The following is an 18406-nucleotide window of genomic DNA, read 5'->3' as shown; positions in this document are numbered from 1 at the left end:
CAGAAATGTTTTTAGCCCACGTGTCTTGTTTAGAAAGTCAGAAAAAAAAGTTGTACCAAGCACTGAGTCATACTAGTGGTGATACAACTCCAATTGTCTTCTTACAACTTTATCAAACCAAGATCAACAATACTGCCCATTCAGAGCTATCAAAATTGAAAAAAAAATAAACCTCTGGGCAGACTAACAGAGGATAAAGTTCAATAATCAGAATCTTCAGGTGACGTGATTCAAAACATAACTATGGAACTGCATTTTTTTAGGAACTCTGAGCAGTATCTGCAGGAGAATCAGAGTGATCGATCGTACGGGAACACCAGCAACCCTCTCTAATCAATACACACTCTCTCCAAAATAAACAGTTTATTCAGTATCCTGTGGTCTGAGTAGCCATGATCTAGTTCATTAGCCTGCCTTTTAAAAAATATATTTTATGGATTATGCTATTACAGTTTTCCCATTTTTCCCCCCTTTATACCCTTCTACCCTGTACCCACTCCTACCATCATTCCCCCACCTTAGTTCATGTCCATGGGTCATACATAGCCTGTCTTGAATGCTAACATTCACATAAAAATGTATGAGTAATTTCCTAAATTGGCCAATTTTTCTATTTATATAAATATTTTAATAGATTGTATTGTCATGAAAATGATTTGCTAACATTTCCTTATTTATGTGATGCCAATGCTTAATGACTGGCCCAAAGGATTATTTCTTATTTTTCTTTTTTGTTCCAACTGAGCCTACTACACAGGACCATTTACTGAACACTCTTCAATGTTAATAGCATATATTACACAATTATGATTTCATCCCCAGCTCAAAGACTCAGGAAAAAAACAGACTTTTGTGAAAAGAAGTGCACTGTTAGAGCAGTTACAGGCTTTCTACACAAAATTGTGATACATTAACAAAATTAGCTAATTGTCACTGCTAAATAAAGTATCTACAGACAGAAGATGGTTTTGGCCTCCAACTTTTTAAAACTTTCTCTATAGTTCTAACTCTATTAAACAGCAAGGTAATTCAACATCGGAAAAGGCAACATAAAATGTAGGTGACTATGAAGTGCTAATCTGAATATCTTAGACTTTTCCTCTCATCACTCCCTCATTGTTTGCATAGTTTCAGGTCACTGCACAACCCTAGTAGCCAGATTTCAGAACTTACTTGAGCATGCATAAAAAAAAATCAGAAACTTTAAAAACAATCCTCACTTTTGTCCTCCTTCTGCATATATTTACTAATGACTTAAATGAGATGCATTTCTTGAACCCCTTCAGTAATCACGTGGCCCATGAAGAGTCAGGACAGCAATCTTGGTCAATGGACTGTCTGAGAGGGTTGGTGTGACCCATGCACCACAGGCCTGGCTCCCATCGTGGCTCCAAATGGCTCAAGGGTTCTGCCTCGGAGCAGGGAGCTTCTACGCAGGGGACACATGTCTGTACTCTTGAGACTTAGGGGAAGATTTGTCATGTACATTTGCAATGTCATTAATTCTTTTTCTAAGAGAAAAGAAGATTGAGATTTTCTTACAATTAAATGAAATGCAATAAAATTTATTTATTTCAATATCAAGTTTTTAAAAAGTGTTTTGTGTTAAATCACTCAGAAGCTTGGCACATGCATGAGGAAATAACCCTAAATTTTTAAGAAACTAAATTTCCTGTAGCAAAATGCAACTGGAAAAATTAATACCTGGACATGTTTATAAGTGTAGACAACTAGTATGACTTAAAAATGGAAATATTCTTTTTGTTGTAGGGAAGTATAAGTTAAAATGGAAATAATCATTATGTAATAGGAAAAAAGAAGAAATAAATTAGAAGGCAAATGTGAAAGAGAAAAGGGAAAACTCTAATATTTGGGATCATAATTTAAAACAGAAATGGAAGATATAACTTGATTGAAAAATTCAAGAGAATTATTTTTGAGAACTGTTTGGCTACTTTTCTATGCCCTCTATTGTGAGGCTACCACAGAGAATAGTTTTGCAAAGATGAGTGTTTGATTCTCTATTTTGAATAAAATAAAAGAATACTAAACTGGATTTCTCTTCTCTAGGCCAATAAATCCTAGCCAAATAGGTACATAACAAAGATTTATTAAACAAATTAATGTGGAAATGTACTGTTTTTAGGAATTATTGAAGTCCTTTCTGTGAATTTAAGGATTTTATATGAAAATAAAATAATTCAAATATTATTAAATAAATTGAGGAACATGTGTCTAAATTGGTTTTACTTTAACTAAGATTGCTATAGACTAAAAAGCCAATTAATGAATAAATAGAAATAACAGAAACAACTTAACCATAAGATCTTGAAGGAATTTTTTTTTGTTCATAGAAATTCAAAAAAAGAAAAAAATTAAATACATTAAAATGAACTAATCAGCAATTTCCAATATCCAGAAAATTCTCAAATTTTTCTTTAAATCAAGCTAGGGTCAATCAAATAGGATATATTAGAAATGTATCTATTAAGGCAATAAAATAACACTTTATATGATACTCTCTATCTTGGAAGAGTTTCACAAGAGACTATTTGATGGACAAAATTCCATGATGTCTATTTTTTCTTTTTGTTGAGCTTTGAGTAAGCTGGTGCACACACTTGAGAACAAAAACACCTAAAGAAGCTGCATTGTAATGAAAAACAATTTTGTCTCCAGTAAAAAATAATTTTGAGATGTTTTTCATTTTGAGAAGAGAGAAGGTAAGGTGACAATTCACTGGAGTGTTTGTAGACTGATCTGCCCTCAAATGAATGAAAAGGCCCTACTAACTTACAAAATCATAAGTGCAGCTCAGTTCCTTTGAAAGAACATTAACGGGGTTATGTGAAATATTATGAAAGAAAAAATCTTCAAGTTTTTCCAAGATGTTTTATTTCTTCTGTACTACATTCGCATGTTTTAAAAATTATAGTTGCTAAATAATTATAGTAGGTGTGTCTTACTGTGGAGAAAAATCAGTTGTAATGGAATGCTTCTATTTAAAAATGTATTATTTCATCATATCTAAAATTCTATGGCCTTTGAAAAGGCTAAGTCAAAAGTATGTTTATATAAGTATTATATTTGAAATTTAATATTTTATTTAAGTATGTGTATATGGTTTATTGATACCCTGTCGAAAATAAATATCAGTCATATCTATCTCTTTAAATTAATATTAATTAATTAAATAAAATTAAAAATTCAACTCCCCTGTTTCACTAGCCACAGTTCAGGAACATAGTAGCCAACAGAGTTAGTGAGACAGTTCAGATGCAGGTGATTTCGTCAGTGCAGAAAGTTCTATTGAACAGTATGGGACTATGGTATTATTATTATTATCATTATTATTATTATTTGAGAATTAGAGCTGATGACATTTTACAGAGTAAAAAGCAAAACTATGTTTTTGTTTGTTGAATTTTTTTTCCAGTCTGTAAACATAACTTCAGTCAAATTCTTTGAAAAATAGCTGCTTGGTTTGTAACCTTATAGAGAGACCATATATGGCAAACTATACCCAATGTTACTCAAAAGTTCACTGAATCCCTAAATATTTTTAAATATATTTGTTTTCCAAATTAATTGTTAGTTAAAACACTAATGCTTCTATTGAGTGTGAATAACAATCAAGAAAGCAAATGCACATCAAAAAAAAGTAAAATAGTAGATGCTGATGAGAAGGTTGGGCATTGAAGAAAGATCCAGATGACGCACTGCTGGTTTGAAGAATACAGTGGAGCCACCTACGGGATTCAGAAAAATGGTATCATAACTGTAGGGCCATTTCAGGTTCGGTCAGCAGCTTTCCAGGCTGGTTTCTAGTATAAGAATTCTGCCTGTGTGTGCACAAGTAAATTTCGCGTTACTGAAATGGCACAGCCCAAGGTTTCCAAATAAAAAACCCACAAAGGCGTGAGTGGATGATGTGGGTTTCTTGCTGAAAATGCTACGCTCATTAAGCTGAGAGGGTGGAGAAAAGGTGAAGCCTGATGGTGAAGGTCAGTCCCTGAGAGATTAAGATCGAAATTCAAAACATTAAATTAGAGGAGAGGGAAACAAACAGGGAGGAGTGGTACTGGCGAGACCCGTACTGTTTATCCAGGAAGACCTCTGCACACCGCACATGGTGGAGAAGGGTGTGAAGGGGCACGAGCCAAGGCTGAGAAAGAGTTATTTAACGGTGCTGTTTAACAAGAAATTATGGAAACCACACATGGCCTATGAATATATAACAATGTTAAAACTTTCTGGTAACCAAAAGACTATTGGAGGAACAATAAAATATCCTATTCTGCTTATCAAATTTACAAAGTGTAAAAGATTATAGTAGCCTGATAGGATTTGGGGAAATGGGATATAATATAATGCTGGTGGGGGAGTAAATTAGTACAGCCTTCAGAGAAAGCAATTTGTCAAAGTATATAAAAAACACATTGACATTCAGTGGCTATGTACTCATTCAGGTATGCATGAAAATTTCAAAACTAGGATGTTCAGCACTGTTTTACTGACAATTAATACAAAAAGCAAGCTACAAGGCAAATCGATGCTGAGACAGGTTACACAAATTATGAAACAAAAGACTTTGTTGCAGCTATTAATGGCTGCATTTTAGACATGAACTTAGCAATGTAGAAAAATGTACTTTATATATAATGGGAAAACAGGCAGCAAAAATATTTATAGCATAATTCTGATTTTCTTAATGTGTATGTACACTATAAACAAAAGACTGCTGCAGACATACAGAAACATGACTTAACTTTTTGCAATAATAGATGTATAAGCAATTTAAATTGTATCCTTTGTGTTTTCTGTTATTTTACAAATTCCTCTGAATGAACATGCATTATGACTAAATTCACAGCTACGTTTTTAAATTTGTATTTCTGTCATGAATGACCCCAGTCATTGAAGGCACACCTGTCTTTCATGTTTGTACATGTGGAGACTGAATCAGCTGATCTCTGGTTCTTTCTATCTCTAAAGTTTCTAAAACACAAACAGTAATGCTAAGATGCATACACACAGGCAGACACCAAGATGTTAAAAAACTAACGATGTCACAGTCAAAGGATGAGTTTCAGAGACAGGGTGCTGAGATGTTTCTACTGGAAATCCCCTGTGGACCTGCTCAGGGAGCCCTTGGCCTGGGTGTGGCCATCTTAGCATCTCTGCATTTTTAAAGTAATGATGTTTACGGTGGTGAATTAATAGCAGGCATAAGTACTAACAGTGCTTACTTTGTGCCAGGTATTGCTATATACAAATTTCATTTTATACCTGAAGAAAGTTACAGAAATTAAATAGAATGCCTAAGGTCTCATGACCAGTATCCACACTACAATGTCCCTTATGTGTTCTGGACTCTTTTCATTAAAATTCATCTTTTATTTTATTTTTTAAATAGAAGGGTTAATTTCACCATAGACTTTTCTCATTTTTTTTGAAGGAGCAAAGGAATTTCCCTTGTAACCTCAGAACTACTTACTAATTTACTAACCATGCCTGAATTCCCTTTGATATTTTAAACTATGAGACCACCTGGTCATTTTGGAAAGATGAAGCCAATCTAATAAATTATGCTTGAAAGTTATATCAAAACCATTTAGTATCTGGAAGCTTTTGATAATCAAAAAGCAAGTTTCTCTTAGTTCTTGTTGATATTATGATGAAAGTATGGGGAGAAATCTTTGTAAAAAATACATTAAATTTGCCTTAGAGCTTTTTGAATGCTTTACCAAACCTTTACCAAATCTGATTAAAATGGTATAGCAACTGTGGTCCCACTGGGAAAAATTATTCTCAAGATTATAGCTCCTGTTCCCATGTGGCCACGGCTAGATGAAGGCTAGGATATAGGTTCCATACCCCATGTAACAAAAATGAGTAAAGGAACAGAAAATTTATCTTATAAGAATTGGGTTCTGTGTAATGCACTGCGGAGCACAGAAAAAATGAAACTGCCTACTACTTAGGATAACAATCAGTTTTCCCTAAATCCACTCAGGAGAGGAAAAAGGGGTAACAGAGATGAGGGATTTAGATTTCCTATGAGGATAACTCCTAACAATGAAGCTGTTAAATAAGGGAACTGAGTTTTGAAAAGAACTTATATATCTAAATTCTGACTGCACACGTAAGAAACACGCAGATCTCTAGGAATCATCTTATTTTCTCAGGAGAAACACCACTTGCGTAATTGTATTGTGTTAGCCTGGGGTCAGCCTAATCTCTGGCATAAACAAGCATGATGCGTTTATTGTGAGCAAAGACTGCGGTGCAAGACTGCTCTCCTCTCACATGGCCGCTTCTGCAGCAGACACGGCTAAGCTCTATGCATGTGGGAAAAGACTTCTAAGGAGATTAAAAATTTTCTGTTCCCCAAAAGATTTTTAAGTAGAACATATCTATTTGTCTCTGTGTGTGATGAAATGGGATCCCATCTAACGGCAGGTATGAGTGGGTTAGCAACTCAGAAATTCCCTTCACTTCTGGCTGATTTTCTCAGTGAAGTAAAGAAAATCATGAATGTGATTGTTGCTCCAGCACCAGCTCGTCCGAGAGGGGCTTTTCTTTGAACTAAAAGCTTGAGCAATTTTTTTGGATGAATGCTGAGTCCCAAACTTTAGACATAATCTGTTCTAAAGATTCCTGAGTTTTGTCAATTTATTCAATAAAATGAATATTTGGGAAGAATATTTTTTCTCTAGAATATAATGGTTACCTATTATAGATGCAAAATTGCAGTTGGGGACAATTTAATAATTTATTTAAGTACAGTTTTATCATGTCTAAGTTCTCACGAACTTGAATATTAAAATATTAAAATTATAAATACTGAAGTGTTACAATTGTAAAAAAATTTCTTTTCTACTTTGGACCATCTTTTTCTCTAAACACTAACATATAAGAATATCCATGTGGACTAAGATGCCTTCTCAGGAAGCTGTGAATAAAATTCATTCTGGGATGAAAAGACACCACAAACAAACTGAAATTGGTGTTTCCCCTTTACCTGTGCAATAACTGACTCAATCATGCTCGATTTAAAGTCTCTGAAGGAGACATCCGCCAAGATGGAGGCACAGGTGGAAGCACTGCACCTTCTCACACAACCAAGTTTAAAAACAACAAAGTTTTAGCAACAAAAACGCAGCCAAACCACAGAAAATTGAACTACACGGAAGTTTGACAACAATGAACCTTTCAGCCAAACCGGTAAGAGGGGCAGATCCAGCGGCATAGTGGGGTTGGGCAGGAAAGATCCACCGGACCCACCCTGGCTCTCGACCCAGGTGCTCCAGCAGCCATGGGAAAATCCCAGGCGTGGAGAAGTGGGCGGACCCACTGAGGGCACAAGGCGGTGGACTCACTGAGGATGGACCGGACCGTGGTCACACATTCTCACACAGATAAACTGGTGAAGGAGCTAGCGGTGATAAGATGGACCAAGCAGGCCCCAGGGGTGAGAAACGGCAGAGGGAACCGCCATTGTCCCTCTCTGACGCCCTCCCCCCAACAGACAGCCTCACAAACCAGCGTCCTGGGTGGCCCTGCCCTGGTGAACAACTAAGGCTCCGCTCCTCATATGTAACAGGTGTGAACAGATCAAAACATGGCTCAAGAACAACTCAGAGCCCCAGAGCCAATAAATCTAAGCGACCAAGAGATAGCTAACCTTTCAGATGCGCAGTTCAAAACACTGGTGATAGGGATGCTCACACAACTGGTTGATTTTAGTCACAAATTAGAGGAACATATAAAAGCTAAACTAATTGAAATGAAGGGAAATACACAGGAAACCAACAGTAATGGAAAGGAAACTGGGACTCAAATCAAAGGAGTGGACCAGAAGGAGGGAAAAAATGACCAAACAAAGAAGGATGAAGAAACAAGAATTCAAAAACATGAGGAGAGGCTTAGGAACCTTCAGGACATCTTTAAACGTTCCAACATCCAAATTATAGGGGTACCAGAAGGGGAAGAGAAACAGCCATGAGTGGAAAACTTATTTGAACAAATAATAAAGGAGAACTTCCCCAATCTGGCAAAGGAAATAGACTTCCAGGAAATCCAGGAAGCTCAGAGAGTCCCAAAGAAGTTGGACCCAAGAAGGAACACACCAAGGCACATCATCATTACATTAGCCAAGATTAAAATCTTAAGGAGAGAATCCTAGAAGCATCAAGAGATAAGGGGACAGTCACCTACAAAGGAGTTCCCATCAGACTATCAGTGGATTTCTCAAAAGAGACCTTACAGGCAAGAAGGGGCTGGAAAGAAGTATTCCAAGTCATGAAATCCAAAGATCTACATCCAAGATTGCTCTATCCAGCAAAGGTTTCATTTAGAATGGAAGGGCAGATAAAGTGCTTCTCAGATAAGATCAAATTCAAGGAGTTCATCATCACCAAGCCCTTATTATATGAAATGTTAAAGGGACTTATCTAAGAAAAAGAAGATAAAAAATACGAACAGTGAAAGGACAGCAAACTCATAGTTATTAACAACCACACCTAAAACAAAAGCAAATTAAGAGGACAGCTAGATCAGGAGCAGAACCATAGAAATGAAGATCACATGGAGGGTTAGCAACAGGGGAGTGGGAGGAGAAGGGGGGAGAAGGTACAGAAAATAAGTAGCATAGATGGTAGGTAGAAAACAGATAGGGGGGAGGGCAAAAATAGCATGGGAAATATAGAACCTAAAGGACTTGAGACACGTGTTCATAAACTAAAGGGGGGAAATGGTGGGGGTGTGTGCAGGGTAGAGGGGAATGAAGGGGGGAAACGGAACTGTAATGGCATAGTTAATAAAATATATTTAAAAAATAGAGTCTTTGAAGGAAAGAACGTGAGAACAACCTTCTTCCAACAGGAGCCATTGTCGTCTTTCCCAGGACTCAGCTCACTCCCAAGTTCTGTCCGAATGTGTACGTGTTGCCTACATGTGCTTACACACCCTGGCTTGGTCACAGCACAGCTCTGTTCCTGGAAGACTGTCTTCATTTGACAGTTCCCTTGAATATTGCCTCCCACCAGTTCTGGGCAAACATGGAGAAATGTTGTTCCCCAGCAGAACTGCCACCTCTGATGTTCTTCTGCATTGTGGTTGTAAGCAAACCCTGTGTTGCCAGCTAATCCACTGCCCTGAAAATTCTAATTTCCACTCCATCTACTTTCTATACTTGACAGGTGGCACAATAAAAGAGAATCAGCTCAATTCAAGACCAGACAGCATATATGCATGTAATAATTTAAGTCTAGCATATCATAAACTAGAAGGAGAAAAAGAACTTTGAACAAAAGGGAAAGAAATGACCTAATATTGAGGTGTGTTTTATCATCACTTCTTGCTTTATGTTAGCACATCTGGCGCACAAATGAACAAATGTGTGTGGTATGAACACACCCAAGCATCCCTTAGGACTGTCCTTGAAATAGAGGAGGTTTAAAAAGCAGAAGCTTTCTGCTTTTTAAGAGCTATTTACATGGTCGGACTACTGCAAACAGCACTTATATTTTGAACTTCTAATATGATGAACAGCTACCCAAAGTAGCACATGTTTTTATTCTATAAAATACAACCTAGACTACATAGGCAAAAAGAATATTAAAACAAGAAAATACGTATCTTCTCTGATAGGTATAATTCCACCCAAAATTTTTTTTACCTCAACTTATACTTTTCCTTTCACCTTTCTTTAGACTCTCAAGCAGTCTCATATAAATATGCTAAACACAAAAAGGTACGAAGCTGCTCATTTGCTATAAATGTATTTAAACTAAACAAATGAAAACATCATACACCTATTAGTGAAATAATCTGTCTCTTTTAAGTTCTTCTTCTTCTTTTTTTTAAAAGATTTTATTAATTTATCTTTAGAGAGGAAGGGAAGGAGAGAAGGAGAGAAACATCAATGTGTGGTTGCCTCTTGTGAGTCCCCTGCCAGGAACTGGCCTGCAACCCAGGCATGTGCCCTGACTGGGAATCAAACCGTGATCATCTGGTTCGCAGGCCCGCGCTCAATCCACTGAGCTATGCCAGCCAGGGCTTCTTCTTCTTAATAAAAGAAATATATCTGCACAACCAAGCTAACCATCCCAATGAACCCAAAATATACACTCTTGCCTGACTATTTAATTTCACTTTACCTAAATTAGTGGTATTAGTTCAAGAGTAAGAGAGAGAGAGAGAGAGAGAGAGAAAGCAAACCTGAGTAAAAGTTATAAACCAAACAATATAATTAACAAGCAGCACTTATCTAAGTGATTTGGTTGTTCAAAGAATTAACATCAGCCCAGATCCATCCCTTCACATTCCCTCCCCCAGCAAGCTCAGACCCTGTGATTTCCCTTCCTGTACATACTGGGGATTTGTTGGATCCTGTGGACCACGACAAATGCATCCGACAGCCCCACCTTCACTGGGTGGTTGGTTGAACTTATCTGTGTGACCAGGACAGGAATCTACAAAAGAAAAAGCAGATTGCTGTGTTAGATTTTAATTTCATCTTGTTTAAGAAATAAAATCAGGCAATGGAGATGAAGAACTAGAGAAACAGCAGTGAATATTAAGGAAGAAAGACATATGGTAACTAAAATCACATCTAGTTAGTGCTAACTGATGGGCTCAAGTGACAAGAGTTTCCGGTCCTACAGTCACCTACTTGATGATGAAAGCAATAGATTCTCAGTGCATGCAACTGACACTGGGTAATGGAAACCTACCACACCTACAGGTGCACCATAAATGCAGTTAGTGCTGCCTATCACTCGAGGAACGCAGATTCTTCTTGCACTGTCTTCATGAACAACTTAATTATATAATTATTTTCATTAAAAAAACTTATTTACAGCGGCCTTATAGATATAAAACCTAGAGAAAGACAAATAAGTGCATCGCTAAAGATATATTTAATAATACTATTGCTCATGACAATGTATCAATAATATTATTGCTACAACAATGTATTATTGCTCTTGTCAATTGTTAATAGATGTGAAACGTCACCATTTTGGTTGAAACTCATGGAAAACATGAATTAGGATGGGTCATCTCAAAGTCACACTTCCATAATTTAAAACTCATTGGTAACTAATATTTTCAGTTTATAAAATTAGGATATATTGCAAATATACTAATCATAATACAGCAGTTACAAATGAGACAAATTAAAAGGGTCTGAATAACAATGATTACTAACTTTATTATCATTTTTATAGAAATAAAAATGGAATAAAACCATCTTCAACAAATAAAAGAACAAGAAACAAAAAGGAAAGAATAGATGCACCAAAAAATCTTTAAGCAGAATAAACAGGTTGTGGGCCATCTGTGGGTAATTCATTACAGAAAATATTAGATCAGACATTGCTGTATAAACCTTCACAAATGGCATAGCCATAAGATGGGAAAAATAAACTGGAGAGAACACATAATAAGGGCTTATTTTAGCCATGACATCATAAAATTGAAAAGGGCTATTTCGTCGAAATTGACCAATTAAGAGGAAATTTAAATGTTTTGGAATTTTCTGAAATGACCTTGAAATGCACAAATGGAAGAAGACATTTTCCCTTTATGCACTAAATTTGTCCTCTCTCAAACAACGTTATATGCCAATTCTACATGGGTGTGCCCAGTTCTATCATTAAACATTATTGTGATACTTGGGCAACAACATGAAACCAAACAAACCTCAATTTTTCGTCCTAACAGTTCATTAACTAAATGAAACTCTGATATACTTATTCAGTATCAATATCTGAATCCCTTTTCCAAGCGGGCATTGTACTCAGTTACCGAGGGTGATGCTCCATGAGAAGGAGCAATTTACATTTAAGACAGACTCACAGTTAAGGATGAAAAGACAAAAGAATGGTGACAGCACCGAAAAAGATCCCACTTGGGTTATATCTTGTAGGTCCTAAGAAGACAAAGTCATAATTCCTTTAAAACTGCATTATGAAGACATGCCTGCCGAGAAGTAAGTATAAATAAAGGCTTTGCTCTGGCACGTGTCACTTGGCTTCCTTCTCCAGCATCTAGGACAGCAGCGTGTCTCTGCCAGGTGTGAAGTATTTTGCCAGAAAACTCTATGGTAATGACTGCATCTCTTTCTTTCCATTTTCAAATCATTTTCATTGTTTCTTCTTAAATTTAATTTATTGGGGTGACATTGGTTAATAAAATTATATAGGTCCCAGGTACACAATTCTATATAATACATCTGCATATTGTATTGTGGGTTCACCACCCCAAATCTTTTCTCCACCAAATTCAGAGCAGAACTTGAGTTTTTATTACTATCAACTGAAAAATCCTATTATGTTGTTAAGAATATATTTTCCTACCGGAGTTTGTATTCCAGGTCACATGTCTTGGTTCCTGCTATAGTACTTTTACCTTCTCATACCTTGGATTTTCCACTCTACCTTTCCTAGCTCTCTTTCTTACCATTTTGTCCCTTACCTAGGGCCATCTTTCATTTGAGTTTGTTTTCTCCAGCTCCTCCCTTCCTTTCTCTGCCTTCCTTTATATTCTGTCCTGAAGTCAAACCCTCTCCTCTGGTGCTTTTTGTCTGTGGTGGATTGACTGCAGTAATAGCTTCCTGCACTCACACTCTGCCTTTTCACTGGGTTGTTGTCTTCCACTCTAATGCTGGGCTCAGTAACATAGTAAAAGAAGATAAAACATGAAGCAAATAGGACACTCAGAACAGTGCTTGCACATTTCCATCTCCCTTCTCAGTCCCCTGCCACTGGCATGTGAATGTATGCTGCTGGTTTGCTGAAGATATAGGAGAGACATGTGGAGAAATATTCTCCTTCCAACAGAGATCATCCTTGACCAGCAAGCCCTTAGCCAATCCACCAGCTAACAGCTAACACACGAGTATGCCCAGGTAGTATCTCAGAGTCCAACCCAGATTACAGGAACCACTGAGTTGATCCATAGGTACCTTGTGAGAAATAATAAATGTAGTTGTTTTAAACCACTACGTCTGGGGGTAATCTGTTATGCAGCCCTGACTAAATTGCTTTTGGTATCTTATAGGAATTAAAAGATTATCAGTGGAGCAGTCGTAAATAAAAGTGTCACAGGAGATTGGGGGGGTGGGGGCAGGTATAGGGAACATGTACTCCCTGACAGCCACGGCAATGGCTTTAGATTTTATCCCAAGTCATATGGGGAAGATTTTATCACACTGGCTACTGTGTGGTCAAGACTGTGGGGCTGAGGAAAACAGAGAAACTAGTTACAAGGGCATCTCAGTTGTCCCCGTGAGGCGGGCTGCTTGGACTACACTGGAGTGTAAGTGTAGGAGGTGAGAACAGAGCAGAGAGATGAATTCTGGATGAATTCTGAAGGTGCTATTGTCGAGACATGCCATACATTTAATGAGAAAAGTGTAAGAGGAGAGTCAACAATGCCACCAAGACTTTTGGTCTTACTGGCAGGAAAAATGAACTATGCTTTTCATCAGGGCCACCATGTTGCACACCCTTAGTTTATGCACCGTGTGTGCGGTAAGAACGGCGTGCCCTGGGTGTGCAGAGGCACCTGTCTCGCTCTGAAGAAGAGGATGGGTGCTCTGAGGCGGAGAAGAGCAGGAGAAGAAAGGCTGGGAAGGATGGTAACTTTATGGCAGATTACTGGCTTCAAATGCTTTTCTTTAACATTTTATAGAGTTCATGAATAAGAGCTTAGGCTTTCTAAAACTGTGGTCTTTTATCCTGGTTAAATATTAAAATAAAAATGTATAAGAAGCTTTTGATTCCCCACATTTTCCTAGATGGTACCCAGGCCTTTTATGAAATGATTACAAGTCAGGCTTCTAAAAAACTGCTTTTGTCAATTGAATTAAATAACTAACATTATAAAAGATTGATGAGGAAGAGATAAATAACTCTAGGCTCTCTCAAAGACTTCTTTCAGAAGCATGTCTGCCTGTCTCCACCTGATCCTGGCATGATCATTTTCACTCTGCCTTTTTGGACTGTAATCTTTTTACTTCCAAATACCAAAGGTGTGGGTTTTCTCTGAGAAAGGACCACTCATTCCCTCACTGCGGCCAAGTGACTGAGCTGTGTAAGCACTCTTCCAGCAGGGCAGAGCAGTCCGCACGTCTCCACCTCACTCTGATTAGAGACTGTTAAGATGAATGAGTACTGTTCAAACCATGTTTGAAATGAGCTGCCTTTTGATTAATACCAACAAAGCATTTGTATGTGTGTATGGAAATAAACTGGTATTGCACACAATTAGCACAAGGACAGGTTTGCCATATTGTCACAGTCACCTGTTCTTTGGAGGACTCCGCATTGACAAGGATTTGAAGTACACAAGTCAGAGAAGTCACGGCCAAGAATGACAGCCAAGTATGAAAACTCTAAAAACTTTGCTTATGAGAAGTTCATTTTTCTCCTTTCTAGAAATTTATATTTATCTGGAAAATACCTCTCTTAAGTTAGTTCCTGGGGATGTTAGGAAACCAATCTGAAGTTATATAAACTCTTTACTGCATAAGCTTTTTTTTTTTTTTTAATGTAGCCTCATGGCTTTCATGGACCCATGATAGTTTTCTTTCACAGGCCAAAAGTTTGGCTTAAAGCAAAGCCATATTTTTGCTTGGCCTCTCTAGGATTTGTATTGAATCATAAATTTCAGAGAATGAGTCTCATATTACATTCACCCATAGGATATGTATAGAAAAGAGACATTGACAACAGTTACAATACGCTTGCAGTTTGGCTTACGGAAACATTTATACATTATTTTTAGATATTTTAATTTTTATGTCATTTTAAAAGATATAGATGTATTTATTATTTAGGTAATCATAACTTTTCCTGCAAATGACACAGTGAACCACATTAAGTACAGGTGCAGAAGGGAGTTGCAAACACTAGACACCATTAAGGTGGGAAAGATTAGGAGTAAGCAAAGGTAGGGCACAGCACACTGGCCTTTGATGGGAGATTCAAAGTCAAGGGCTTGTTCCCTTTTCTACACTGGTGGAATCATTCACCAGGACACAAGTGCTCAGTGCAATGCCTAAAATGTGAACTTCTATGTCTGTCTCTAAAACAGGGAGGGAACAGCTTGCTGCTTCAGTCCGAGGTAATGGGGTTTTATTTTCCTGTCTGTGCTGCCCTGTGAATTTCGCCAAGACATTCTTTTCCTTTCCCATTATGGACCCAGCTAGCCATCTAATAAGCAGCACAACATCCCAGCAAGGGCTTGATTGTGTAGTATGTGTGCCAATGTATGAATCATATGTCTATCAGAAAGAAGCTGGAAAGAATTACTCTAAACTCATTTTTGTTCACTCACTATTTTTTTCCACTCACTTATCAGCAATATGGTGTCTGGTAATATATATATTAACCCAAAGCTTACTATTTGACTCATTCTCACCTGTATTCAATCCTTAACTTCTTTCCTCACCTTCTTTAACGTCTGATCTGGCTTCTGTGGAGCTCAGTAGGGTATCCAATTTTAAAAAGTCTTTTATTATTATCAAAACAACACGTAAAGTCCAGAGTGTTAGTGTTTAGTTGTCTAAAAACTATATTTGCATGGAAAGGCTTCCGTTTAAATTTGACAATTAAAAAATTGATTTGCTTTACTGTATGTCATTAACATTTCACATTTAAATCCCTTTTCAGTTTACAGTTACTGAACTCCTTCACAGGCCAGGTACTTGATGGCACGAAAGCAGAAAAGAGCCTCATGCTGAAAACACATTCTTAACATCCCTTTTTCCCTATGTCCACAATCGCACCCTACAAAAAACCTGGAAGACAAATAACAGTGTAAATGTGACAAGTAAAGACAGCCCCTATGTTAAAAGAGGAGTTTTAATCTCTTCAGAAGCTAGTGCTGGCCTGGGGTAAGAAAGAAGTTGGCGAGGTGAAACTGGAGGGTGCACACCCTGAGTAACAAGTGATCCAAGGCTTTTTTTGATTTCTAAAGTCAAAATGCAAATCTGTATTTTTATGTGAAACCTTTGAATATTTAAAATTTGGCAACATTTCCACTTTGTGAACACACACACACATACACACACACACACACACACACACACACACACATGACCTCTGATTTAAAGGCTGCCCACCATGAATTTGACAAACTAGAGTGGCAGCTTCATATAAAGATGACAGTGAGGCAGGTGCCTTCACCTTAAGAAGCCAGTGCGACTCAGCTCAGGAGAGTCAAAACTATGGTGGGAACTTTCTCTGGAATGATAGCTAGGCAAAGGAGCTTGTCTAAACACACCTTGGGGATAAAACACTAAGGGAAAAGGGGAAAGGGGATGAAGGATCTCTGCACCCAGGGTTGGGGAAGGAGAAATGTAGAGGTCTTTGCCTCAGCAATGAGGAAGCCCTTTGGTCAGGGAACGTCAGAGTAGGGAGAATGCTTTCGGTCTAACTCCAGTAAGAGCACCTTGTGAGAGAGACCCCTCAATGATGCCTCAGGGATGAAACAGAGGCTTGGAGGAAAAAATGCACCCAGAAAAATCAAATATATTGCTTAAGGACAGGGTAGCCAGTTAGTGGCAGGACCAGCATTACAAGTTTTCTGTTTCTAGAATTAGTTCTATGTTTTTCCTTCCTTCCTTCCTTCCTTCCTTCCTTCCTTCCTTCCTTCCTTCCTTCCTTCCTTCCTTCCTTCCTTCCTCCCTCCCTCCCTCCCTCCCTTCCTTCCTTCCTTCCTTCCTTCCCTCCCTCCCTCCTCCTTCCTTCTTTCCACATTTGTTATTGAAATACTATCAAGATAAAAGTGATTGCAGATTTGTTCATAGCATTCAGTGTTCCTTCACCAAAGTCCTGGTGCTGTAGCCATACTGGTAAGAGAAAGAGTGGAGGGACAGATTCTTCCCATAGTCATCTCTCCAGGTCATAGCTCTGCATTACTCAACCAAAGATTGAGGTTCTCTTAAGTTATACAACCTTTGTTGTTACACAGCTGTTATTTTAGTTAACTTCAAAGGCAAGTTTACACAGGATGAGGCCAAAGTGCACACAGAAAAAATGATCTTTTAAAAAATGTCCTCTCAAATGATCGACTCTTCACTTTAATGTACTTTTTAACTTCAGGGTATCCATTTGGTTCGTGTACACAAGTTTCATTACTTTATGAAATTAACCATCTCATCATCTATTTTATCAACTATATTAATAACAGTTCTTTTAAATATTGTGGCTGGTAACTCTATATCTAGATTTCTTATGGGTCTGTTCTATCATTTTTTTTTCCTCTAGGTTTTCATTTATGGCTCATGTCTCCCTGGCTGCTAGGTAAATTTTGACCAAACACTGGGCATTGTTTACAAAGTACTAAAGAGATATTGTGAGGTCGTAGATGATATTTCCTTCCTCCAGAGAGGGTTTACTACTTTTTGTTCGGTGGTTTGGATGGAGCAGATTAATAGTATGCTTGTTCTGAGTTGAGCATCGGTGGTTATAAAGGCCAGTATGTTTCTGATCAGCCCTTACTCCTACAGTCTAGTCCTTCAGGAATCTCCACTTAATGCCTGGGCACTTACTACGGACCTCTGGTCTTAGTGGCCCTGAATTCTTGTATTTTCCTCAACTCCCCAAGACTGACTGAAGTTCTGCTCAGCATCTGCTCAGCCTGGCTTCTGAAGTATCAAATGTCTTGTTGGGGTCACTTCGTGATTTCCTTTCTCTGGAATCATGGCTTTTCAAATTCTTGTTCTTTGATAGCTACCTGATGCCTTCAACATATGCTTTCCACATGTTATTCACCTTTCCTGCTCAATCTCAATAGTAGAAATAGTCTTATAAAAGTTCCGCCTTAACCAGATGTCCTATTCACTTTTAATAACAACTTCCAAATTTGATAAATCTAGCATTTATTAAACTCTTCCTGTATACCAGGCAGTTAATAAGTGCTTAAAATTTATCTTGTAATTCTCACAAAAACCAAGAGGTAGTTGCATATCTAATTTACAGAGCAGGAACCTGAAATACTCAGAGAGGTTAAGTACTTTCCCAAAACTATGGAACAAAGATTCACCAAGGCAGCCTGACCACAGAGCCTGGAGGCCTACCCAGTGGAGCACGCTGCCTCCCTGTAAGCTTCCTTTCGAAGAAATGACTGAACTGCTTCAACCACTTTGATATAATTGGCACTGTTGCCTGGTTAGTTATTGATATATTGTGACTCAGCCACCTGACAGCACAGGGTGAGGAACGTTTGCCTTCCACAGCATTTATCTTATTGCATTACGTTTTACTCTACAATTGAACCAAGTTCTTTACTGGTAATTTCTGCAAAAATCAAATTTTTGTCTTCTTACATAAAATATAATAAAATAAAAGAAAGCAGGCATTACCAGCTAGAAGCAATGTATTACAGAAAA

At 37.7% G+C, this 18406-nt stretch overlaps 1 protein-coding gene across 2 annotated transcripts in view; it reads right to left on the bottom strand.

Moving 5' to 3' along the window:
- The window catches only part of PLXDC2 (plexin domain containing 2), a 416215-nt gene that overhangs the window by 93785 nt on the left and 304024 nt on the right, over positions 1–18406 (bottom strand). For both annotated transcript variants that reach the window (XM_037147415.2, XM_053654762.1), the window contains one exon: positions 10379–10478. In XM_037147415.2, coding sequence (XP_037003310.2) covers positions 10379–10478 — 100 coding nt within the window. The remainder of the gene's footprint in view (positions 1–10378; positions 10479–18406) is intronic.

Source organism: Artibeus jamaicensis, unplaced genomic scaffold, assembly GCF_021234435.1.
Source record: "Artibeus jamaicensis isolate MK-2021 breed Jamaican fruit bat unplaced genomic scaffold, CSHL_Jam_final contig_867, whole genome shotgun sequence".
In the NCBI taxonomy this organism is placed as follows: domain Eukaryota; kingdom Metazoa; phylum Chordata; class Mammalia; order Chiroptera; family Phyllostomidae; genus Artibeus; species Artibeus jamaicensis.
The sequence above is the reverse complement of the archived record's forward strand: the minus strand, read 5'-3'. Positions and strand labels throughout refer to the sequence as shown.